Genomic DNA, 25,154 nt, shown 5'->3' on the forward strand with positions numbered 1-25,154 from the left:
TGGTCTAGTGCCAACCTGTGTTTGAGATTTTTGGTCTTAAATAAAAATACACTATATAGACAAAAAAAACAAAATAGGCTTCATCTGTTAATCTTCAAATTCAGGTGCTTTCTATTCCATTGCCACAAGTTTACAAAATCAATCACCTAGCCATGAAGACTGCCTTTGAAAACACTTGTGAGAAAGCAGGTTGTCCTAAAGAGCTCACTGAATTCAAGTAAAGGTACTGTAATAGGACACCATCACTGCAGCAATTAAGTTTGTAGAACTCTTCCCTCTTGAGTGATCTTACTGCAAGTGGAAACATTAAATAACCGCAACAACTCAGTCATGAAGAAGCAGGCCACGTAAAGGTACCGAGCGAGGTCGGTAATTCTCTGTAACTCTCTGCTGACTCAGTAACTTCAGAGTTAACATCAGCATGAGAACAGTGCCCGGGGAGCTTCATGGTATGTGTTTCCATTCCTGAGCAGCTCCTTTAGGTGGCCCAGTACTTGTGTCCATATCAAGTGCTTTGGTTTTTGACCAAATTTGGGTTCTTCACTGGATACACTCATGCTCGTTCATAATAACCACTGACACATTAGTAATTAGCATTGCTAACACTGGATCTGCTACACATTAGCATATGTTGCACATACAACAAACATTGACATCATTAGCATTCAGCTTGGATCACCCCTATATGGAAAATAAATTTCCAGCCCCATTGTCTCCATTAGTAAATGTTTCCTAATATACAGAAAGTTCTATGAGACTTATATATCACACTGTGATTTAGTTCTATATTTATTCTTATGCATAATAAATTTTACTTGATTAAATTTTAATTCATATGTTTTTTAATTCATGTTTCATGACACACAAATACATTTTTAATACATAAGTTGTAGTATGAGACACACAAGTCTTTCAAGACATACAAAATACAAACATTTCCTGTAAGTTAATTTAATTTCCATATGGGGATATCCATGGTGGCAGACTTGTTAAGGCTATTCTGGGTTATGGGCAGTGGACAGTTCAATAATAATCGTGTATATCTGTTACACACATATGTCATCCAAATAAACCGTATAAGCAGGCACGTTGCGTGAGCTGAATCTCATGTCATCCATGCTTTAGACACAGATAATGCATTAACAGACTTACTGACTTACTGTGCCTTAAAGAAAGGGCCGACTGATCGAGATTCAAACAACAACAACTATACATTCATACATTTCCATACAGCTTTCCTCAACTGCATATATTCAGATTTTACAGTATGTCATCCTTGGGCCTGACATGACTGTAAGTGTTCCTTAGTCCCAAGTCACAGTGCTGTTTTAATGGCACAACTCCCCTTGCAATGTTGAAATAACTTCCGTCCATTAGTGGAAAGTTAACAGTTAGTGCAGTCATTTTTTCCAAAGTTAAGGGAGAAATTTCAACGGCAGCGCGTAGATTTAAATTGTGACAGTCTTGTCTTTGTGCCTTCAAATACTAGGTGCAGGAATTTTGGATTCATACATTCATTTCATTTTAGAGTTTTCCTTAAATGTTTTTTTCCATATAGAAACGTCCTCCAGCCTCCAGGCCATCACCTTGCACTGCCATGGGTTTTTGTGGGTCATCGAGGTAAATTGGAATACATGTTGGTTGGTGGAACTGACGTGTCTGGTGGGTTGCGTTGTATGACATTGTCAAGGGGTAAAGACAGAGCGCAGTGTGCTGTCGTCTTTACGGCTCCTTTACTGAAGCGGAAGCTCAGCAGAGAGCAAAGGTGGCGAAACACGGACTTGCGGCAGATGATAAAGACCCAAGGATCAACGATGGGGTTGACCGCATAGAATCTGAAAGCTGTCAGGTTCTCTTTGTCACCGCAAAATGGATGGATCGCATTGATAAAGCCTGCAATCTGTAAAGAAAAGACAGGGAGAGCGTCAAGGTCAGATGCAATTCCTGTGATTTCCAGTTTACAAGTGTAAATGTTTCTGTACCGTCTCTTCTACAAGGCCAAGGTCAACAGTTAGAGAGACAATTTTTGTAGAATTGTAAATTAAACAATCAAGATGTGTTTGAAGTGCAAAATTTCAACTTAATTCAAATAAAAATCTGTCTATTTTATATACAGCTCTGCATTCTCAGAAGTTCAAAATTAATGAGACAATCAAAGCAGTTTTATGGCCAGGTAAGACCTGTTCCCTTCAAAGTACTGAATATGTATGTCATAGCTGTTCACTGTTAGTGTAAGTGCGGGAGGTCATCATTAGGCTGACAAAAAATTTTACACTGATCTGCTCACCAACACCAAAAGACCTGAAAGACCACAGAAGACAACTGAAGTGCGTGATGACAGAATTATTTCCAAGGTTAAGAAAAACAACTTCATAGCATCTAACTGAGCCAAGAAATCTCTTGAGGAGGCAGATGTATCATTGTCAAACTTTATTATAAAGAGAGCCTTCATGAATGGAAATACAGAGAGTTTACAACAAGGTGCAAACCACTGGTTACACCAGCCGACACAGTTCTCTAAAATAATCTTTGAACGGATGAAACCAAGATGAGCTTGTACCAGAATGATGAAGACAAAGGTATGGAGAAGAAGACAAACAGTAATAAGTTATTAAACGGTAACAATGTATTTTTAAAAACATTAATACAAATTTTTGAGAGGAAACTTCTTGACAGCGGAAAGTTTTTGGCACACGATTAAAGATATTAAAGAATAAACGTTGTCTCAACTGGATGGAGACCATTCGAAGCTTCCTCCAGCAAATAGAGCAGAGTCGTCGGCACTTTGTTGCTAAAGCCAGATGAAAACTCAACTGCGTGTTCAGCATCAGTGTCAAAGGAGATGGCAGTTCATCTTGCTGTGCAAGGCTTTAACAAATGTCAGCATCATCACACTCTGTGTAAGCGCATCTTTAAGTTTCAAATGTACAAAGTGTTCCGAAAACAGACCCACATAAGGCAGCATGTTAAAACCACATCTTTTTCCTGTATTGACCTTTATGGTATGACAGACTGGAGAAAAGCAGGCCAGACAACAGCAGCAGCTGGCTGCCTACAAAGCCAGGGCAGAGAGAGAAGCAGCAGCTGGCAAAGCATCTTTGTCACCTCACTCCCATTCTCTATCAACAATTCTCCATTTCCTCCACGAAATATCCAACAAACATTCTCCTAATTAATGGCTTCTGCTGATTGACTGCTTTTCTACATCGGTGTAAATGTTTCCATGTTGCTAGGGACTGGACTGAAAACTAATAAGCAAGAAACATGAGAGAGGCCTGAGGGAGAGTCCAGACCCAGTGCAGGGACCAGTCACAAGCATGACTGCATGCTTCGCACACTTATCAGCTGGCTAAAATCAACCAAACATGATATTTCACCTAAAGATGTCTGGGTATGCCGATGACAAACAATTTAAAAAAAAAGACAGAGAATAAGAGAAGAGGCACACCCAAAATAACAGCACTTATCATGTGATTTTACTGAAAGGGGTTGAGCTCAACGGTATAACAACATCAAAATCCTGGAAGAGAGCCGTCATCCTGCATGTGTCAGTAGCAGTTACAGTTGAGCGTGGAATGAAATACTCTCCAGATGTTTTTGTCTTTTTAGGAAGTAATCATGCAATTTTAAGTCGTCTAAAATTTCTTGAATTGCACAACTGATGCTGGCAGATTCTAGCGGATTTCACAGGCTTAATAAATGGCAGATAAGACACGGAGGGATTTTACGATAACACATCTGAGCTAGTGTGTCCTCAACTTCCTTTCACACAACACGTTTCCTTTTTTGCAGGCGTAGACTGCAAAATTTCACAATTTACCTGCTGCCACCACTTTATTAGTAAGTTTCTCTCCTCCTTGTTACTACATTAGTAGCAACTGGTAGTAAAATAAAAAATAAAAAAATTCCAGCTTTAGTAAAAACCAGTAGCTTCCGAGATGGAGTTGGAACTCAATAAAATTATCAATGTCGACTGTGTGTAAATGAAATGCCAGCAAACTTGAAAAATAGTCACCCAAAGTATGTAAGCAGGAAGTCACTGCAGCATCAAGAGCGGTAATAAAACTTTGAAAAATTGGGGAGCGGTTATTTAATAAACTCATCTGGAAGTATTCAGAGAGTTTTGAATGTTTGTTTTGTTAGTTGAAAATTAATTTTTTTTAATTCATCACTGCGTGAAGCGGCTGTTAACTGCTTTGTGATTGCCAGCGTAGATCACGTACATTACTAGTCTTAAAATTGGCTTTTGTTGCCTAGGCATCAAAGGTTACACTGATATACACGCTGAAAAATGGAAGATTACTGAATTCAAACTGTTTATTTGAATTTAGTAAACTCAAGATTTATGTATCGTGTGTGCGTGTGGAAAAGGGCCCGAGTGTACAGATGTCAGCACAATTTGGTGGCAGATACATTTTAAAAGCTCTGGAGAATCATAGAGAAAGATGTTCGTAGGAATGATAAAGAAAATACAACAACACCCTTAACTATTTTGGCTTCTGACCTAGGAAAAGGTCTCATGCTGGCAATAATTTCTTATTTGATTTAATGTTTCAAACAAAAATGAATCTTGGCATTAAACACACTAACAAACACAATGACAAATGCTTCTTGTGCTCAATGCAAAGTTATGGTACCCTTAATTCATCACGCGGCGCTGCCAGAAACATTTCAAACAGACTCGTGTGCTCTGCTACCTTCCTCGCTATTGTTGTCTCACGCCACATTACCACCCTCGCTCATGCTTCTGCTCCCTACATGCCACCCTGCCTCTTATGGTGCTCTCGGCAGGCTTTAAGCCCCACAGAGACAAACACAAATCACGAGCCGTCCACTCAAAGCACTACAGGCTGTGGGGCCAAAACTGATGACATGTCAGGCTCTCCTTAAACAGGAGCATATTAATGGATCTGTCTGTGCTTAAAGAGCAGGCCAGACATAGAGGGAAAGCATCATGGGGGATTATTTAGGAGAACAGAGAACCAGGGAGCTGCAGGGAAGGCGTGATGAAGACATATAATGTATTATATATGTACCGTATATAAATCTAGCCAACAAAGTGCCGTACATGTGCAGTTGCATTCACCTATCACCACCCACACCCTTGCAAATTGTAATGACAAATACTGAATGAAACAGAACCTCGTCTCTTTTGTAGCCATGGAGATATTTACCTTTTAACCAAATACTCTTTTAAAGCAGGTAAAGAAATCGATGGATTTTAAACATTTCACAATTATACGCAGAAAGCTTTGGAGGGCACTGTTACCAGACAAGTACCAGACTATTATTATTATATTTCAGCTGATGGTTTCACATCCAGCCTATTTTACTTTGACATTTCAAGAGCCCTCGGACTTCTCAGTATGGTTTTACCTTGCCTGCATGCAGCTTTCTCAATCCTCAGTTCCTTCCCTCACCACCTCTCCTCAAGTCTTAATCCTACCCAGCAGAGATGCAAAGAGAGTGGAGCCAAGGCAACAGGCATATAACAAAATGAGGTATTTTTGCTTAGATGCTTAGACAATCTGAATGAATGAAGAGACTCCTTTATTTACAGACCCCCGCCCCACCAATGCCATGGTTTGTATGTTCCAGCCGTGTCACGCACGTTAGCAGAGGATGCAACACCTGTGCACCCTCGAATAAAACTCGTCCGACAAGCCTCCTCTCTCCTCTCTGCCAGATGCATTTTAGGAATTGAGACATCCTTCAGCATGGCATATTTAGATTGATTTCTGGGTCATGGTAGTGATGAAAGACAGAGGAGATGAGGAGGCACGTGGCATCATTTGCTCTGGTCTGACCGGAGATGCAGTTATCCTTTATTTAGGCCACCCGTATTTTGTTTTGGAGATTTTGCTTTTGTTTTATTTTGCTCAAATTGTTTTTTATGGATCTCGCTTCTTTGTTCTGACAGTCTTCATGTACCTGGATCCAGGCCATCTGTTGTAAATAAGGCATGTAAGACACACATAGGTTGCATGTAAGATGGTTGATGATGGCTGCTTCATTCAGGAAACAGACCACATAATGGATTTCTACACTCTACAACCCATTACTGCCTATCGTGTTGTCCTAGTGGACTCCCCTAACTCTGTCTTCCTGATCCTGTTTCACTGCAGATTATTCTGAAACTTTAGATCAGACAGTGCAGAGAAAACGGGGCTTTTAGAAATCATTTACAGATCGATTACAGTCTCTGAAGGAATTAAGATTTTTGGAAAATATGCGTAATTACTTACTTATTCCTAGAGTAAGAAGAGAAGCTCAATATCAATCTCATTGGTGCCTGTTAAACCTGCAATATTTGTTTTGTTTTTTTTTAGTTGGAGAAAATTAACTATTAATACAAAACTGACATCGTATGTGCAGCTTCTTACATGTTTGTATTCAATATTTGTGCTTCTTTAACTTCTACAGAAAACAGCTGCTTCTTTAGTTACCTAATGCACCCCAGTGTTTGCCCCCCGGCTGCTTGCTTTTCAGGAAATGGAAAGCGTGTTGTGTAGTGTGAGGTCGCTCAGAGTGTTTCCGTTAAAAAAACACAGCCTGTGTCAGTAACACTGATCATAGCTTGAGCTAGATCTGCACGAATCTAAAGCTATGACTCCCACAATTTACAATACACGAACTCATTTGATCTGTTCTTAATACAAAAGCACTGATTTTAACAGGTTTAAGTATGGAAGTAGCTTAATGTGTACTGATGTTTGCCACAAACATTATTGTTTAACAAATTTCTGCACTTACAGTTTTGTGTTATCATCATTTCAGAGGACGTCACACTTACAGTCATTTCATGGAATCTACTCACTATTTGCCGAATCCTAACATTTGATCTGAACCTGACCTTAAAAGTAAAAGCCTTTCACCGTAGCCATCCCCTTCAAGGGTAAGCTAGCAGTAACACAACACGTGCGACCTTATTGCCTCAGGTTGATTCATTCACTTACATTTTGCTCTGAAGTGATTCAGCGATGCTCACACTGATGATATTCTGTTTCCTTCAGCTTCATAACTTGCTTACAGCTGTTAGCCTTTACAAGCAATAGTGAGTCATTTGCAGACTTTTTGGTTCACTTCATTTAAGTCTTTAAGAGAAATCTAACACACCCATCCTCCATGGAATAAATTTATAGGCTTGAGCTTGATTAACGCTCTCGTCTTGCTTTTTTGGAAACAAATGAATCATTTTGGGTTGTAGAGTTGGCAACAGCACGAGAGCACAATTTACCAAAGGTGCGTGAAACTTTGCTGTATTTCTGTTCTTTGGCCAAAAGGTTGCATTAGTGCAGCGACAAAGATTCCTCGGATGGGGCTCTCTGCACCGGGGCTGTGATCGACCGTGGCTGCCCAATTTTACTCTTTAAGTGTGTGTGTGTGTGTGTGTGTGTGTGTGTGTGTGTGTGTGTGTGTGTGTGTGTGTGTATGTAGCCATATGGAAAAGAAATAGTAAAAACTTATATGATTTACTCATGAAAGTGGCCACTTTCTCATTACTTTCATACATTGTTTTAGTAAGTATCCAAAACATACAAGTTTCATTATATAATTTTTCAAGGGATCTTATATCTGTTTTCACTCTTATATGCTTTTCATACAAGTTTCACACAAGACAGATACAAACTTTATAAGATTTATATATATCTTTTCCATATGGGTATCCATGATCGTTTATGTTAATGAGAGTGTGGGGAGTGAGTTGGAGGGCGGGGTGGGATTGGCTGCTTTTAACCATGTAAAGCACTTTGTGCTACATCTTTGTATGAAAAGTGCTTTATAAATAAAGATTGATTGATTGATTGATTGAAAGGTAATTGTACAAAGATTTATAACCATGGCATAGCATGGAGGCATCTGATTCATTCAGCACTTTAAATGAGGTGAATCATAAAAACTACTAACTACGCACAGATGAGCCATGACAGAAAAATGAACGGCCTTTTTATTGTGCAACTCCCTTTAGTCGTGTTTTTCCATGCCTAACATACAACACTGGGAGAAGGGCTTCTGGGTCTTGTGGGATGCACAGCAAGGACTCTGTGTTCCTTGAACTGTTCTTGGCCAGTTTGTTTAGTATAGCTTGCATGTACGCCCTGTCCTGGTAGGGAAAGGGGGGCACATGTGCATGTAAGGTGCCATTAACACAGGATACACTTGGTTTGGGTGGCACATGTTAAAATAACGTCCATATAAACACCAGGACCGTACTATGTTTCGCTTCACCTTTCAGTGTTTTCTTTATTTATATTGCTGAACTGTGTACATATTCGTGGCTTTATTTTTGAAAGTAATCTTTTACTTTTAGTGACATTTTTCCACATGCAGTAAATTGGTGGAAATGTGAGTTCACCCAAGTGTTTTTTCCCCTGTTTAGTTTTCCGAGTTGTCACTTCTCTTCAACTTCACACATCAACGAACCTTATCCCTGTTTTCTGCCCGTGTGTATTTATCAAAAGATTCATTCAAAACATGACAGCAGATTTATTTTCTCGTAACTCCGCTGGAAGGTCAGCGAAAGGTTCACCACAGCACATTAAAGTTCATTGATCCATTGATCATTGGAGATTATAGGATTTCCACTAACAGCTATGCAGGAGTGTTTTCTGTGTTATTTCTCCTGAACGCCTTAAACAGAGCAGCACGAGGCTTAGTGACATAAAGGCTGTCTGAGGATGATTATCTCTGAGGATGATTATCTCCTGAGATCCTGAAGTTGTTTTGTTTTTGTAGTTGGTGAATTATTCAGTGTGGCACTATAATGCAAGGGTAGACAGGTTTTTTTGTTGCGTGTTTTCTGACATTTGAGGTTAAGGAGAACGTACAGAGAGGAAAAATGAGTGGGTGTTTCCTGCCGACACCGTCTGCAGGATATACATCTCTCGTGCATGTACAACGGCTCAATGGTAACATTTGTTTTCCTTACTGACTTTTTCACAGAAAACACATCCCAGTCTTTGGAGATTATTATTAAGCTGTTCATTTCCATGAAAGACATTTCCAGAAGACAAAAAACTATATGCTGCAATAAGTGACGGTAGTATAGTCAGTCTATATTGATATAATCAGACATGCTTCATCAGGGGAATTACACTGTCTACACTTACGGTCCATTAGTGAGCTTCCTCTCTAAGATGTGCCCAACACTACAGTGAACTACTGCACCTGAAAACATTAAACCTTTTATGATCATCATCTATAAATGACTTCTGAGAATAACGGACTCTCTGAACACTCACACATCAATTCAACTGTCTGCAAAGACCACAGGGCAAAGTAATATTACATTTAACACGCATGCCTTGGTATCACAAAAAAATGATTCCTGTTTTAAATAGTACACAATGTCTTATACATTACATGCTTTCTAAGTTCGTGGAAAACTCATAAAAGTTTTAAGACAAACCTTTATAATCTCTTTAGAATTCAGGGCCAAATAAAGCTGTCACTCTGAACTCTCTCACAATTAAATCCTGTCTCGGGAGCAGGATGTGCCAAATGTGTAGGAGTTGTCGTTTGCTTAACAACTGACAAAAAGAGGCTGGTGTCAGAACTACACTTCTCAAACTCCCCAAAAGAGGAAGTGGAAGTAACCGTGAAACCATAAAACCCCACTTTTCAAACTGGACAGTGTAAAATATGAGGCACAGTGTTTTAGCTGGGCAAATTACAAAACCTTGAGAGTGTTACAACAGAAGAAGCTGTAGACCGACACTTCCTCTTCATTGGAGATAAAAATGCTCATTTTCTCTGCTGTATCTGATGCTGCTGTGGTCTAAAGAGCTTGGAAAGAAAAGCGCCTGGACTTCTTTAAGTTTCTTGAAACTTAAAACTTCAAGAAACTTAAAGAAGTCCAGACGCTTTTCTTTCCTTAGACTACGGTGACCTGGATGACTGAGAACCTTCACAGACATGATGCTACTGTGCTTTCGTGTATTGTTGACAGGGTCATATATGCCCTTTGAAAACAGCAGGAGTGTATCTTTTGAAATAACTTCAAATCGAACAGAATTGCTCACAGTAAAGTGTAACTGTTGTTGACTGAGGCTGTGTTTAATGTCACTAGTGCAGCCAGATGAATTTAATCCTGGTTGCGACATTCTTTCACAGAGAGCCATCTGGACGTCATCCATGTAAATTAACCGCATATAACCGAGGACTATGAACTAAATCCCTTGTTGCTGTTAGCAGTGAAAAACATCCACTGGAACTAATTTGCTGTTGCTTTAAAACATCAGTCCCAAGGGCGTAGATTTGGCATGGTCGGAAGGTACGTGTCCCCACCAATAATTTGATCTATTCGAGTAAAGAAAAACAAACCCGATAGAAAGAAAAAACGATGTGTCAGTGTCTCATTCACCCAGCGGAGCAGAAAGAGTTCAATTACGTCCTCTACTGGAGTCCTACGTCATGTGACAAATATGGCCAATGTGATTGGCTGAGCCTTTCAGGGAGCTCTGTTTAGTTTTAGCAGTAGTGATGTGCGATACCACTGATTTCCTTTCCGATCCGATACCAAGTAAAATTCAGGGTGGTATCGGCGATACTGATCCGATACCGATACTCTGTACAAAAACTTAATGTTTCATTGCATTTCATAATACAATATATAATTGTATTATGTAATTGTAATAATAACATAACCATATTGCTTCATAATGATTAGAGGACATCAGACAACTTGTTTTTATTGCTTAATAATGCAGAATAATCATATATTAAAAAAAAAACTGACGTTGTGCGCTATTTGAGCATGTTGCCTGCCTGCAGCACTCTGCGAGAGACGTCTTTCTCGCCCTAGCAGCACCTGTCCCCGTCCTCCTCTTCAGTTGGAAACTAACTGCACAACATGCAGCACTATTAGTTCTCTCAGTCTCAGAGCAGCATTTCTAATTTTGATTGAAACTGTCAGAGAAAACAGCAGCCTCGAGCAGCCAGGATATTAGTTTACAGAGGCTGTTAGAATTATATGTCTAACGTTAAAATGTTGGTGACACAATAATTTCATCCTAACGGCACTGACATATTCATAGGGTTAACTTTTGAGACAAAATGTCATGAGGTAGTCATGATTTTACAAATATTCCACCTTGTAGTGCAGTTTGCACAAATTGTTTTAAAAATGCACTCACCCTACAAACATTACTGATGAGTCAAGATCTGCACAAATTGACAGAAACACTGAAGCAGCTTCACATTGTATTCTTATTGTCATGTACGTCCTATTTGTCAGGTGACAGAAGAACCAACATAAAGCTCAGAGAGTAATGGTGACACAAGGTCACAGGTGAAGTTGGATGATGACTTGTTGGTTCATTGCTGTATTTGAAGCACATGTGTGACTGCATGTATGTGGAATGTCTCACTGTTATTCATCAGGTGACAGAGGCAGCTCTGCCATGTTGTAGCTCGGACAGAGGTGAAGAGGCGAGGTCACAGGTGACTGACTGATGATTTGGTGCTGTAGATTAAATAGTATTTATTATCATGACGATTGTTAGGCTGCTGATGTAAATTGATTCATTAGTGTATGTTTGACAAAGAATCTGAATTGACACGTCTCACTTTTTAAATGGCACAAATCAATGTGTTATTTTATCAGGTGGCAATATGTCCTAGTGCAGTCAGAGGGGAAGAGCCAGGGCCAAAGGTGAGGCACATCAAAATAATAATTTTAATCTGAGGATAAAACGCAGGTACTGAGGCTGAAAGAAGCTTCAGTGCTCTCAGAAGACTAAAAAGATGGCTAAGGTCAACAAGGACTCGAATGAGATTAAACAATACTGCTGTATGTCCACCAGGAGAGACTGGACAGTATAGATGTAAAACAAACATGCCAGCAGTTTATCTCAGTTAACGAGAGGAGCAGGCATGTGTTTGGCTGCTTCACATAGCGGACATTGAGTTGTTGTGTGGGACACCAGTAGTCCATGTCTGTTGCTGTAACAGTAGTTCGTGTTTAGAATAAAACATCCCAGCTCACTGATCTGATCGGGGCAATGGTGCCTAAAATGTTGCACAATTTTGCTGAGAGATCTTTTACTTTGTGGTGATCTTAGACGAGTAGTTTATGGACAAAAACCACCAGGTCATTCAGTGTGCCTTAGTGCCAAAGTATAACAGATGTTGGTGTACTATAACTGAACTAATGTTGTTAAGTCCTTAAAGTCATATTCATTTATTGTCATGACTGTATTTGAAGCTGTTTTTATTTTTGTATGATACCTGATTTATATGGAATATGGCTGAAGTAAACTAAAGCCTAAAATACTTAGTCAGTGATTTGTTTAATAGTAATTTAACATTATATAATTCACATATAAAACTATGAATTGTGATTGTAAATGGTTTAAAAGCATGTATAATAGCATATGTAGGCAAGTGTGTTCCTCCTTTTATCAAGAAGCAGAGACAAAAAGGAAAAAAGAGTTCGGTCCCCACCAAGGCCAAAACCAAATCTACGCCCTTGATCAGTCCTATTTTTTTGTTTGATTTATTGATCTTCCATCCCTGTTATGGCATTATATTAACTCTGGTGATGTGATGATATGTGACATGGTCACGTAGTCAAAGGGTGACACAACCAGCTGGGGTGGAGGTAGCCGGTGAGCGCTCTATGTTTTAAGCACTTTGTAGCTGATAAAGCCACGATTCAGACGACCTTTCAAAAAACAGAATTATTTTATTGCTTGTCATCCCAAACTAACTTTCATATAGTTATGAATCTATACAGCAGTAAAATAAAAACAGGAGGTTATGATTAGCACACTGTTTCCACCCACAGCAGGTGACAGGTGATTTCCTCACTTTACTGCAATGCCAATAAAGTCTGTTGAGCTGACAACTGTTGCTTTTGTGTTGACTATATTTATTAGACAAACATCACTGGAAGCGACTGTGTGTTTTTATCACTTTCGCACAAGGTAAAGTCGACCTTTTTTAACTGAGCTCATTTTGATCCAGCTCATCACCTTTATTGCACAACAGTGACAGGAGAGTGAAAGTAAAATATGCATTTTTTACATTTAAATTAGTTTGTTTCCAAAAACTTTCAACGTTCTGAAGACGCAACCATAAACGAAAGAATACATTACTTACATTAAGCCTGTCTTTTGAGCTACCATATTATAATTCTGTAAATCATAGACCTACTTTCTCGCCCTATATTTTGGATATTTTTTAGCACTACTAAATGAATGGATGCTGTCCACAACGAGGAGCGCGTGACATACAAAGAAGAATTCCAGGTCTTAACACGCACAGCAGGCCTTTATTTTGGGCTTTTCCAAACTGGTTCTAACAGCAAACCAAAGCCAAATAAATCCCTCACCGTCTTTAGTTGTTATATTTTTGGGATTAGCTTCATTATTATAGTAAAAACACTGCATTATAAACCTCATTAAAATAAAAGCGCAGCATATTAGCAACAATATTGCAACACTATTCTGGTTAAACACAGCCAAGAGAGTTACACCTGCATCGCTATGTGGTTTTCACCCCCTGTATGGTGCAGTTTTAAAGGTTATCAAAGCGGTTTGCATAATTAATTTATCCTGCTAATGCGAGCTCCAAATAACCACAAAGCACTTCCTTTATGAAGTCTGTAAGTGACTATTGCTAAGTGCTGTGTTTGAATGTTTATTTGGATCTTTGATTAAATTTATAACTGGCATCCTGATCAGAACAGCTGTGATTCAGCATGAGTCCTTGTCATTGTCCATCTCTTAGTTTTTCCCACTGAGCTGCTGGGACCAAGAATCTACGTGCCAGGCTGTGTGCTGGGTGTGTGTCAGCTGGGGATCAGCAGCATAGCAGCATCAAAGGAAACCTCTCAAACAGAAGATAATAACAAGGATTGAAGTCTGGATTACGGCACTATCGAAGCACACAGAACAGACTCTAACGCAAAGCTAACTGTTACACAATTGCGAGACAGATTAACCAAATGAGACATAATGTACACAAAGAGTGAGAAGTGAAGCCAGCTAGTTGATTCCTTATGTTTTCAGTCTTTATTCCCAGATAACAGGCTCGCGCTCGCACACACACACACACACACACACACACACACACACACACACACACACACACACACATGTTATTCATTAACTATCGCTTAATAGCTGTTGAATAAAAGTTTTGAATGATTCTGTTTCGGTTTCTAGTTCTGTTCTGTGTAGAAGAAACATGACAGGAAGAAGAAAGTTAGATATTTTATATCACAGCTTTTTAAACTACATGCATTCATTTCAGTTTGAGTGTTACAGAAAAAAAAAACACAATTAAAAAAGTACCTCGCCATGTCACTTGTGCACAATTTTTATCAACAGCAACTTGTCTGTAATTTAAAAAAAAACAGTTCCTCTACTTAGGAAGTTAAGTCTCATTTCCATCAGTGAGGGTCACACATCTAAAACTATACAAATACACCCTATGTGGACTGGCTATTTGCCGACATGATGTATTTTTAGGATTTTGCAGGACTCTCTGGGAGAAGATGAGAGCAGAGGAAACTTCCCATCATATTCTCAAGTTCGCTGCAGAAGTAAACATTAGCCAGGGTGCAGTGACCCCCAAAATTTCAAACCACCAACTCGTCACTACTGTCTGGTTGCAATTATGTTGTTTCGTTTGTTTAGTCCCTGTTGTCTACATACTCTGTCTTAGATGTGTTTGAAGGCAGAAGTTAATCCACGCACAGCTGAAATGCATTTTGGAAAGAATCATAAAGAGGATTCATTGATGTGTCCCCCCCACCCCTCATCCATCAGTTCCACCCACAAACATTTTTTTAATTTATTGATATCCTAGATCAATGACTTCATTGTAATTCTATAACTTTATGAGATGTGTGGAAAGTACAGATGCTGACGTATCCTGTCTCCGTGTTGAATAGTTAGAACAAGAAATTTGTATTACATTTTTCACTGTGACACTAGCAAAATTATTTTGCTTTCTCATGGAGATTTTCTTTTCTCTTTAAAAGACTTCAAAAGACTTCCTCATGACCCAAGCTGAGGGCACACCTGAGCACATAAAATACACACATTAATAGGATTTACTGAGATGAGAAAGGTCTTTACAAGAAATATCAGTAACCTGGTTAGTCATACATGATTCTTACTCAGCTGGACGATTAAATTAAAAGCAGGTTATGTGAGAGTCAGTCAGTTGTAGACTGTTGACCGAACTGTTAACAGTTTTTACAGTTCACAAAGTTTTTTTCTTCCTTCCTCTTTTGGGGCCCCTCCAGCAGGCAGCGTGGCCAACTCAGGGATCACCCGAAGCAGTCATTTAGTTGGCCGCGCTAAAAACCAGCCTCGCTATGATAATGGTTTTTAACTGCAGCAAGGGTTTCACCACATTATTGAACTCGAGTGTCAACTGCTTCCCTTTTCAAGTGTCCTTCAGCACATCAACAGATGCTCTGCCTATTCTGCCATTGTTATCGTCTGTTTGATATGAGGGTGTTGTATTTCACTGCTGTGCCATTGTGCCAGGTCGCTTATCTCCTAATGCTGCAAACAAGGCGGAGTATAAAACAAGAATCCTATTGTTCTCTGGAGCTGCTAACATAAGGAGACTAGACTTAGCTGTGTTTACTTAAGCTAATTATCAATTGTAAAACACAGATAAGTGGTTGTGTTTTGATAAGTGGATATGAAAATGGATTTGAATTAACTCTGGATGCCAGGGCGGAGATTTGTGTCTCCACCTGCATATAAAACCAGGGGTTTTTGCTTGTTAGGTGAACGTGTAAACCACTACACTGTGGAGCCATTATGAAAAAGTCACACCTCTGTTTTTCAAATCAAAAATACATTTTTAATTACACAATGTATGCCTGGGGGAAATGTGATTACTGTATGTACCAACATATCATTTTATATCATTTGTTCTATATAAACTTTTTCCTCGTCTTGTGACTTTCCTCACAATCTGAAGCGACTACACAAGCCCTAAGGTTGAGAAACTCTAAACTTGGGTGTGGAGCACATTTCACACAACAGCGTGTGAACAATGACACTGTTGACAGAAAGGCAAATAACTGTGCACACACGTGGCAAAAAAAAAAAAAAGCTACCCAACTACCAAGAGCTCTCAAAGTGAATGTATATGCAGCAAATGGCTAACTGAAAAAAGGGGTGCTGGTACTTTCTCTTGTATGCACACAGGCACACCAAAGCATGACACCTTGCATCTGTTTGGACCAAATGCCTATGTTCCCGATAGGGATTGGCAAGTGAAAAAGAACTGAATCCTTCCTAGAGTTGCTGATCTTTTGCTTTAATTGTCAAGGCCTCAGCCACATAGGTTTAGTGACCATGCACAGTAAGATCAGTAGGAAGAAAATTTATCAACAAATGTATATGCAATACTAACAGCCTAAACACATATAGAATCATACAGTGGATCACTGGTTCCTCTACAAGACATTTTACTGTATCTACCATAAATAATAGCAAATAATTCTTGCTGGGTAATCCAGCTGTGAGTGCAACTGGTTGCCTGCCTCTCTGTATTGGCCTTGGTTAGACTGACCTGTCCAGGGTGTACTCCCACTTCTCGCCCTGTGGTAGGTGGGATAGACTCCAGCTGTATTACCATCAATTATCTTTAAAAAAATTCTGCAGAATTAAGGGGCCTGTAACCTCAAGCATTAGCCAGAGTGCAGCGGTAGTGTGAAACTGTTACATTTCATAATGTCTTGTCCTTCCAGTTTTACCACTGAAGTATTCAATATGTAACTGCAGAGAAATGTGTGGTAGACAATCTGGCTGGAAGTAGAGAGATCATTCAAAGGACAGAGAAAAAAAAGTGCCATATACAGGAAATAAATGACGCACAAAAGCGCAACAATCACTGTTTTGACGTTTAGATTTGAGACAAAAAATGACTTGTATAGAAGAGTCTCTCATAGCCACAAATCCACAGTGAATTATCAGCCAGACTCAAGACAGCTGTTTTCAGCACAAAAGAAGATCCTCTGAGAGTCACCTAGCCTGCACCAAACAGCAGACCAAAAATGTCAGAAACTAGATGGTAAACAGAACATATAGCAGCTAAAGGAACAGATTTATTTTTACTTCAGGAGTTGGTCACGGGGATACAACTGAGGGACGCATTCAGAAACACAACATTAAATAAGTGCTTAGGCTGCTTCACACTTGTTGGATGTGCAAATAAGCAGCTATAGTTATGGCTCACATTCTCAGAGTTGAAAGTCACAAAAAAGACTGTTAAAAAAGTATCTACTAAAGGTATTCATTAACAGTGCCAAAGCATTTCGAGCTCAATCAAGCATGCAGAGTACAGTACAAGGTTCAGTTAAGCACATAATCATCATCAGTCACAAACAATTTTTCATTCGGGGAACCAAAAACACATGAACAGATGATGACTGCTGCAGCTGCCCCCATCTGCTCCACATCTGTCTTTAGCCTCTTCCATTCATTCTATTCCTCAGCCATTAAAGACCTCTTCCACAGCTGCTCACTTCCTATTGTACTGGAGCCCAAAGCCATGTTCTCCAGCTCCCACACTTAACTGGCACATCAAAAGGTTTCTTCAGGAGATTCGTTGGCATCATATGTTGTCCGATTTCAGAATGAGTTCAAAGGTAAGGCAAACAGGATAAAACTACAGGTAGTACAAAGAAAAGCAAGATCAACAAGCCCGCAGCCATCTGACTACTGAAATACAAATAAATGCGTGCACATGCATGCGCATTTGTAATGTGCACAAAATAAATGCTTATTTTATAGCAATTATTGTTTTTATTGAGTTACTTTTGAGTATGTTATGTATGTTAAAAATAAAACTGTTTGTGTAGAAATAGAAACAAACATTGATTAAATTGTTTTACATATTTTTTGTGAACGAATTACTTGATTGATCAGGCAATACGTGCTTAATTTTTAAGTTTTTATTTTATTTTATTGGTGCCCTTTTTTTCTTGTGGGTGGTTAAACTTTAACAATGTTTCCATTCTGTAATCAGAAAAAGCCTTAAGTGTACAACATAGAGCGTGTTTACCAGCAGCAAAAAGAAGATGCCCCAGTGCCCACTTTTACAAAAGCAATCCAAAGTAATTAATTACACATTTTACTCTGATGAAGCAATTACAATTACTTGACTCAATATAGTTTCAACAAGACAACTAATAATCTCTCAAGGAAACTCCCCAACACTGTAAAGATGTTTGCATCTGCTTATAGGCACAAAGGAAAGGAATCCTCTTTGTTCTTTTCACAAAGTCAGCTGCTGATTGCAAAGCATCATCTTTCCTTTTAGAGACAACACTAAACCTCACAACAGGGTTAAAATACCACAGAAACAAAAAAGGTTCTTATTTTCAACTCTGTCATAGCATAAGTACTTTTACACATGTAAGTACGACGCCCATGCTGCGTGGACTGTGCTTCTAACAACAACCTAAACACATGCAAAGGTAATGGTATCCTATGCTAATGTCACACAGAGTGCTTTCCATTCTAGTTTATGCTTCCTCCTGTCCTCGCTCCTACGTGGTGTGGAAACAGTTTTCCCATAGAGAAGATGGGGAGCGAGAAGGGTCGTGCAGGAGGTTTTAACAAGAAAACACAAGTGCATTGCTTATAGAGGTGGCACAGTGGTTAGCCCGGTTGCCTCACAGCAAGAACGACCTGAGTTCAAGTCTGCCATCTATTTTTTCTATGTGGGGTTTGCATGTTCACCTGGTGTTTGTGTGAGATCTTTCTGGATGCTTAGCTCTTGTTCTTTCTCCAGCTAGTCGCTCAAGTTGGTAGTTTAGTAGAATTAAAGAATTCAACTGAGATTCCCAACTTTTGGTTTAATTTTAGACAACCTCTGGAAGGCATTTTAACTTCAATCTTCTGGATCTGTCTGGATTTGGGAAATTCCCCTCTTCATCCACACTAATTTTCTCAATCTGGATCCAGTTGGATGCAAATAGGAGTGGCCCTGAAAAAAACACCAAAAGCCTGTTATTCTGCATATTTTCAATGGCATTCAGGCTTTGGCTATGACTGGGCATGTTAATGCATGTAAGAACTCCAGGCGGTTTGGAAACTATTGTTATAATATTTAGTTGTACGCTTGTTTAAGTCCTGCAGGGGAACAACGAACATGCATCTAAATGTTCTTGAACTAAAAGCAGAATATCCTGTGAAATTTGTCTTCATAACATTTTGTTAACTAATACCTCAATCTTTCTTAAATCTATGACCTGACAAATAGTTTACCAATGAAATTTTTGTGTCTTTTAACAGAAGAACTGTGTGCTGCATACTGTTCCACATAGCATTTTGAAAACTTCACTCTGTGTGATTTCTCTTGTCCAGGCCTGTCAAACAATCCAGATTTATGAAGCGCTGTGATGATTCTTGGAGGAATGATGCCCTGTAAATGTGTTAAAGCTGCCTGCTGTTCATCATCTTCCCAGCAATCAGCCCTCTTGCCCAGTTAGCTCACAGCTATTGGAAGCAAGTTGATATTTCCATTTTTCTTTTTTTCAAATCACAGAACAAACTGTGCTCCTGTCAGATTTGTATATCACTAGCCCCAGCAGAGTGAAAGAGAGACAGGGTTCAACAGGAGTTATATGAAGTCCAAAGACTTAACATTAAAGTAATTGAGGCGCTTAAATCAACGGTAACATGACGTATCTACTGTGAGAAGAATCAAAAAGAAAAAGGTTCATTTTTTAAACAAAATAAAAATGGAAATTTTATTTTTATTTGCTATTTCACTGCTACTGCCACTAAGCAGTGTTTAATCTTTGGTCTACATTTGACAAATGTGCAAAGGAGATGCCAAACTTTATACTGCGGCTGTGGGCGACTAGTCGACTAGATGTTTAAACGTTGCTTGTCTTGATGGTCCGTACTAGAAATAATATTTGGGTAAAAGTATTATTCTCTGTGAATGGAAGATGTACACAAGCACGGGGGAAAGTAAACAGACGATAGCAGCGCTGTTTTGCAGTACTCAGATATTAAAAAATGAGCAGCTTATACGTCGGCTTTGTCAGAATAAACTGGAATCTAACCACGCAGCCAAAGCAATGTGTAACCGCATAATGATGCTAGCAGAAACCGAGGTTCTTGCTGCTAGCACTGTTAAAGCTCGCCAAACACTGTAATTTAATCATTGTGTGTGCTAATCTGATACACGACGCACATTTCAGCTACATTTAAAACATGTTTGGTTATCAAGAAACTTGACTCATATTTCATGGAGCTCATTGGACAATGGTTAACTTTGTCCATTGAAAGTGTGCTCATTGTAAATTTTTCTGATGCTTTTCCTTCTTTTAGACTAGCAAATTATTTTGGATCCCTACGTCATATATCAGAACGCTGATGGTTTGAAAACGATTAAAACAAATAACTTTATTATTTAAATAACTGAAAAGAAGGAAACAACATTCACAGGGTGACATTTACTGTCATTCAATTTCCAACTTCCCAGCCTCTAGCCTTCCACCTTACTTAGACGGCCGTATGGTGGGTAAAACTACTCAGAAGATCAATGACTGAAGAATTAGTATGACCTCATTCCAGCTGTTATTTATTTTTTTTAGATACAAATAATATTTTCAAAAGCGGCTAGCTGGAATTTATCATGGATTTTTTTTGCACTCCCTAACCACACACACAGGAATCAATACAGATCTGATGATTGAGATGGGCATATGGCATCTGCCCTAATGGAAACCTTTTATGAATAAGTTAAAACATTAGTGATTAAATCGAGCCCATGCTGCTGCTGATACAGTTGCTCACTTAAAAAACCCCCTAAAAAACAGGAAAAACCAAAAGCCTGCCATTTGTTTTTCATTATTCACAAATGGGATAATTGGGAAAATTTCTAGCGAAAACAACTTTATTGAGCCAGGTATTGACCAGATGGGTCGCTTCAGGAGTTCCCATAGTGACACTATGAAGGGCATCGATTTGTAGACTGGAGGAAACAGCTTTTAAAATAGAGATTACAATAGGTTAAATACTCACATGATTCTTATTGAGCTGTCAATTAATGCTTATAAACTTCAATGGCAGTATGCAACAGTCATTTTACTGTTAATTCAGCAGTATCAACTTGCATAATCCTGAGAGAACGCTTTAAAACCTTTCCAGCAGCAGGAGATGATTTTTGTTTTTCATAGCTGTATTTTTAAACATTTTACAACCAACAGAGAGCATACTGGCAATAAATTTGACAATAAATCTGTAACAATGTGTCAGTGTCTGCCTGAGATTAGCTCTAATTGGATAACTGAACCTAATAGTTTCCAGCTGTCTGCATCAATTGCACGGTATTAAAAGTGTGAGTGGGAGGTAATAGATAACATTAAGATCAGGGTCATAGTTTGACAAACTTGCTAAATAATGCTTATGCGAGCCAGGCAACAGTAAACTAGACATACATTGCCTTTCCTTCTTTGTCTCATAGATCGTGTTTTACCACCTCTCTGTCTGCAACACTAATAGTTAATCTTGCCGTACTCAGAACCAGACCTCAGAAAAATGCAGAGAAAACACCGCTTCATTTATTAGTGTCCAAAAGCCATTCAGCGGATGCAAGATTGTGAAATGTGATCTGTAAATACAAAGTCCACACACATTATTTATACCTGTGAGCCAAAGACCATTGAAAATAATGAATGTGTCGTGATACGATAAATATTGATATTCCCTGCCAAACTTAAATTTAAAAATGTAAGTGTTCATTTTCCAGTGCCTGCTTTTCATCTCACCTACATCAACCCAAGTGGAGTGCAGAGCCACAGAAGAAAACCCAATTCTTTAAAGTATATTCAGTTCCTCAAAAGTGATCTGAGACAACAAACACTAACCGGAAACACATGCTCAATGTTTTTATTTCTTCTTTTTTCTTTTTGCACATTGTTGTTGTAGAAGTGCAAGAATTAATGACCAAATGAAGACCGTATACCTCTTAAGTGAAGCAGAGAAATTGAGAATAAAAATTACACTTGAACTCTACATTGTTTTCATTGCAATGAACAGATTCAGACTTCTCTGCCCACATCTGCTGTGCCTCAGGCAAACCGACCATTATTAATCATGAGCCTACATCTGTCTGGAAGCTCTGACACGACAATCAAAACCACAATGTGAACAACCATACATGCACACACGTCTGCTGAGACGCTGCTGCAACATTGTCTTTCATCATATACACAACGGATATCAAGCTCATAATTTAAGCACGTTGATAGCAAAACTTAACGTTAGGCTAAATTTGACTTTTTCGAAAACAAAGCTCAATTACAGAAATACATAGGAAAGCTCAAAAGTAAAACAATTTTCTATTTTTAACTTTGAAACTGAAACACAAACTGTCTGCATGACTTCTTAAAAGGAGGACCGTGTGCTTGCAAGCGGTGAAGTTGGAGTTTCCTGGAATCTTACTCAGAGTGTGAACGAGTATGTATCGTCATCCCTGTCACTCTTAACCATAACTCAGGGCAAGTACAATCACATGGACCCTAGGTTAGTCAAAGCTTTAGGGCAAATGTTACCACAAACCACCACGAAGCAGATGGTGAGTAGACGGTGAATAGCACAAGCGTGACAAAATGCATTTTCAGCTTCCTGTAAACTAATTTATCATGAAACCGTCTGTTTAAGAATTTAAAAAAGGCTAATATACATATGACAGCACATGAATGCCTTTATAACACGATTCACACATCCTCTGTGAAAGGCAGGGCCGGACCAGTCTGCCAGGGTTGTCAGGTTGTAGGCACACTCCTCTTAAACAGAGGCAGATACCGAGCTGTGAAGAAAAATGCATAACACAAACACACAAGCAGCGACAGTGTGCTTTGTGTGGCAAAGGCTGCCATTAGGGACACACCTTTCATTAGCAAAGCACAACCGTTAAGGAGACTTCAACAGGGCAGACAAACACATGCCACAACTTACAAAAACATCAACCGTCGCCATGCCACCAAAAGCTTGCTATGTCCATAATAATTACAGAAGGGGGGAAAGGAATTCACTTTATTAGATGCACACAAAGTTAGGAAACCCTGAGGCTAAAATGACCTTACTCCTGTAAACTTTGCCTGCCACCAAACAGCACCTACTGAGCACCTACCACCTACCAACACTGAGGTGCCAAAATCTCCAGTTCCTTAAATTGGCACTTGAGGATCAAAAAGTGAGTCCAACCTCAGACTACAATGCAGAATGCCTGGACTTTTGCAGACATAAGCATTTTTGCAGCCTGACACACTTCACCCTCTTGGCTGAATGTTTTCACTTCCTGCACCAAGAGAGGAACAAAGCAAAGACCACAACGCTAAAATTGAGCCTTAAAAAGCACTCACCAATGCATGAAGTCAGGTGGCTCCATCCATCTTATTTACAGATTACATCAGACTTATCTATCATCGCTGCAGATTGTGCACAAAAACATCCACTACAGGCCAGTAATGATGATAACAATAACTAAACCTTCTTTAACTTTCCCCTTTTTGTCTGTAAACTGCTGTAACCTCTTTTCATTTCACTGGGGAGCTGTGGTCATGTTTCAGCAAACTGCATAAAAGCAATCAGTGTGTCACCTCTCCTTCAAATGTGACTGTGTAGTAAAACTAAAAGGAAAAACAACATAATATCAGTAGCTTGCACAGAGGGAAGGTCAAATATAGACTCACAGTGAGAGGCAGTGAACAGACCACAAAGATGACAGTGATGAGCGCCAGCAGCACCAGGTGATCCATCTCCTCTTCTCCCTGGCCAAACCAGGCCAGGCTCAGCCTCCTCTTTCTGCCCGTTGACCCGACCGAGCCACGGCGCAGTTTATGGCTCTTGTGCATCTTGCAAAGGGTGATAATCACGGAACCGTTGCACACGAACACTGCAAAGATCAGCAGTGCCGTGAGGGAGGAGTAGGACAGAGAGAAAGCCAAAACCAAGTTGGCCTGTTCATCCTCAGTTGCATCCATGTCAATGAAGCACCATGTCCCAGGGCAGTACTGCCTGAATTTACCATAACTAACGAACGGCAGTAGGCAGAAGGCCACAGAAAATAGGTAGATAAAGAGAAGGGTAAATTTAGCAAAGTTGCGGCGGATGTGTACAGAGTAGAAGTAAGGGTGGCTGATGGCCAGGCAGCGTTCCACAGCCATGGCGCACAGGATGAGCGTGGGTGCAAGGCCGAAGAAACTCATGGCAAAGCCGAAGAGGTTACACAGTCCTTTACCGCCCAGGTCTGTAAGGGACATATTACGGGCATAACAGATGAATACAGGTGGGCTTAGAAGGGAGGTGCCCAGAAGATCTGTGAGAGCCAGGCCGGTTACCAAGATGCAGAACACAGAGGACCTGGAGCGATGCTCCTTCTGATGCACTCCCAGGATAAACAGAGCCAGGAGGTTTCCGACAACACCAAGCAGAAACATGATGATACTTGTGGCCGGTTTGCCATCACGGCCCACAATGCAGGTATGGTTACATGGTTCATTTGAAACAATGCTATTGTTCATCTTGTTGAGAAGAAAATAATAACCCCCTCAGTGTGGAATTAATAAGGAATTCCCAGACATCAATAGAAAATCTTGTCCTCTTGACAGCAACATTTGGCAAGACGTAAGACAGAGGAGACGTGTGGTGAGACTCATAATCCTGTTTTGAATCAAAATATCAGAAGCCTCCTCTGGTTGTTTCTTGTAGACAGTTTTCAAATCTTTCTGTGGACCAAAAACAAACAAAGAAAACAACGAATACATATCTTTAGTTCTCATAAACATAAAGCTATAATCTATGGGAAACCCTAACCACGTTTTCACAAAATACAAAACAGCCACACTTTTCTGATTCTTCTTACGTCATCACATTGAAACGCTTAAAATATATCAAATTTTACTAAGAAATACTGACTCACCTTTTACTGGATCTGACAGAAAGCCCCCAACACATAAAAAGTACTTGAAAGTTATTTCTTCCCCTTTCGGTAAATCATTAAAGGTAGCACGAGTCTGCTCTGGTGTGCTGGGTTTAAATGTACCGCTGCTGGAAGTGTCGGAAAAACAGAATGAATCCACGGACGGAGAGGAGGACTGCTGGCGCGGCGCTTCTCCTTCAAACTTTATCTCTCTGTTGTCGTTGTGCCTCCTA

General features: G+C 39.6%; 1 protein-coding gene across 1 annotated transcript in view; it reads right to left on the reverse strand.

Annotated features, from left to right (window-relative positions):
- ptgir (prostaglandin I2 receptor) overlaps nucleotides 1–25,154 on the reverse strand; it is a 26,511-nt gene extending 1,357 nt beyond the window's left edge. The window contains exons 1-3 of the mRNA XM_004543663.5: nucleotides 24,922–25,154; nucleotides 23,693–24,727; nucleotides 1–1,900 (exon numbers count right to left, since the gene is read on the reverse strand). The exon at nucleotides 1–1,900 is cut by the window's left edge and continues 1,357 nt beyond it. Of these exons, the coding sequence (XP_004543720.2) occupies nucleotides 1,613–1,900; nucleotides 23,693–24,523 (1,119 nt within the window). The 5' untranslated portion in view covers nucleotides 24,524–24,727; nucleotides 24,922–25,154 and the 3' untranslated portion in view covers nucleotides 1–1,612. The remainder of the gene's footprint in view (nucleotides 1,901–23,692; nucleotides 24,728–24,921) is intronic.

Source organism: Maylandia zebra, linkage group LG14, assembly GCF_041146795.1.
Source record: "Maylandia zebra isolate NMK-2024a linkage group LG14, Mzebra_GT3a, whole genome shotgun sequence".
In the NCBI taxonomy this organism is placed as follows: Eukaryota; Metazoa; Chordata; class Actinopteri; order Cichliformes; family Cichlidae; genus Maylandia; species Maylandia zebra.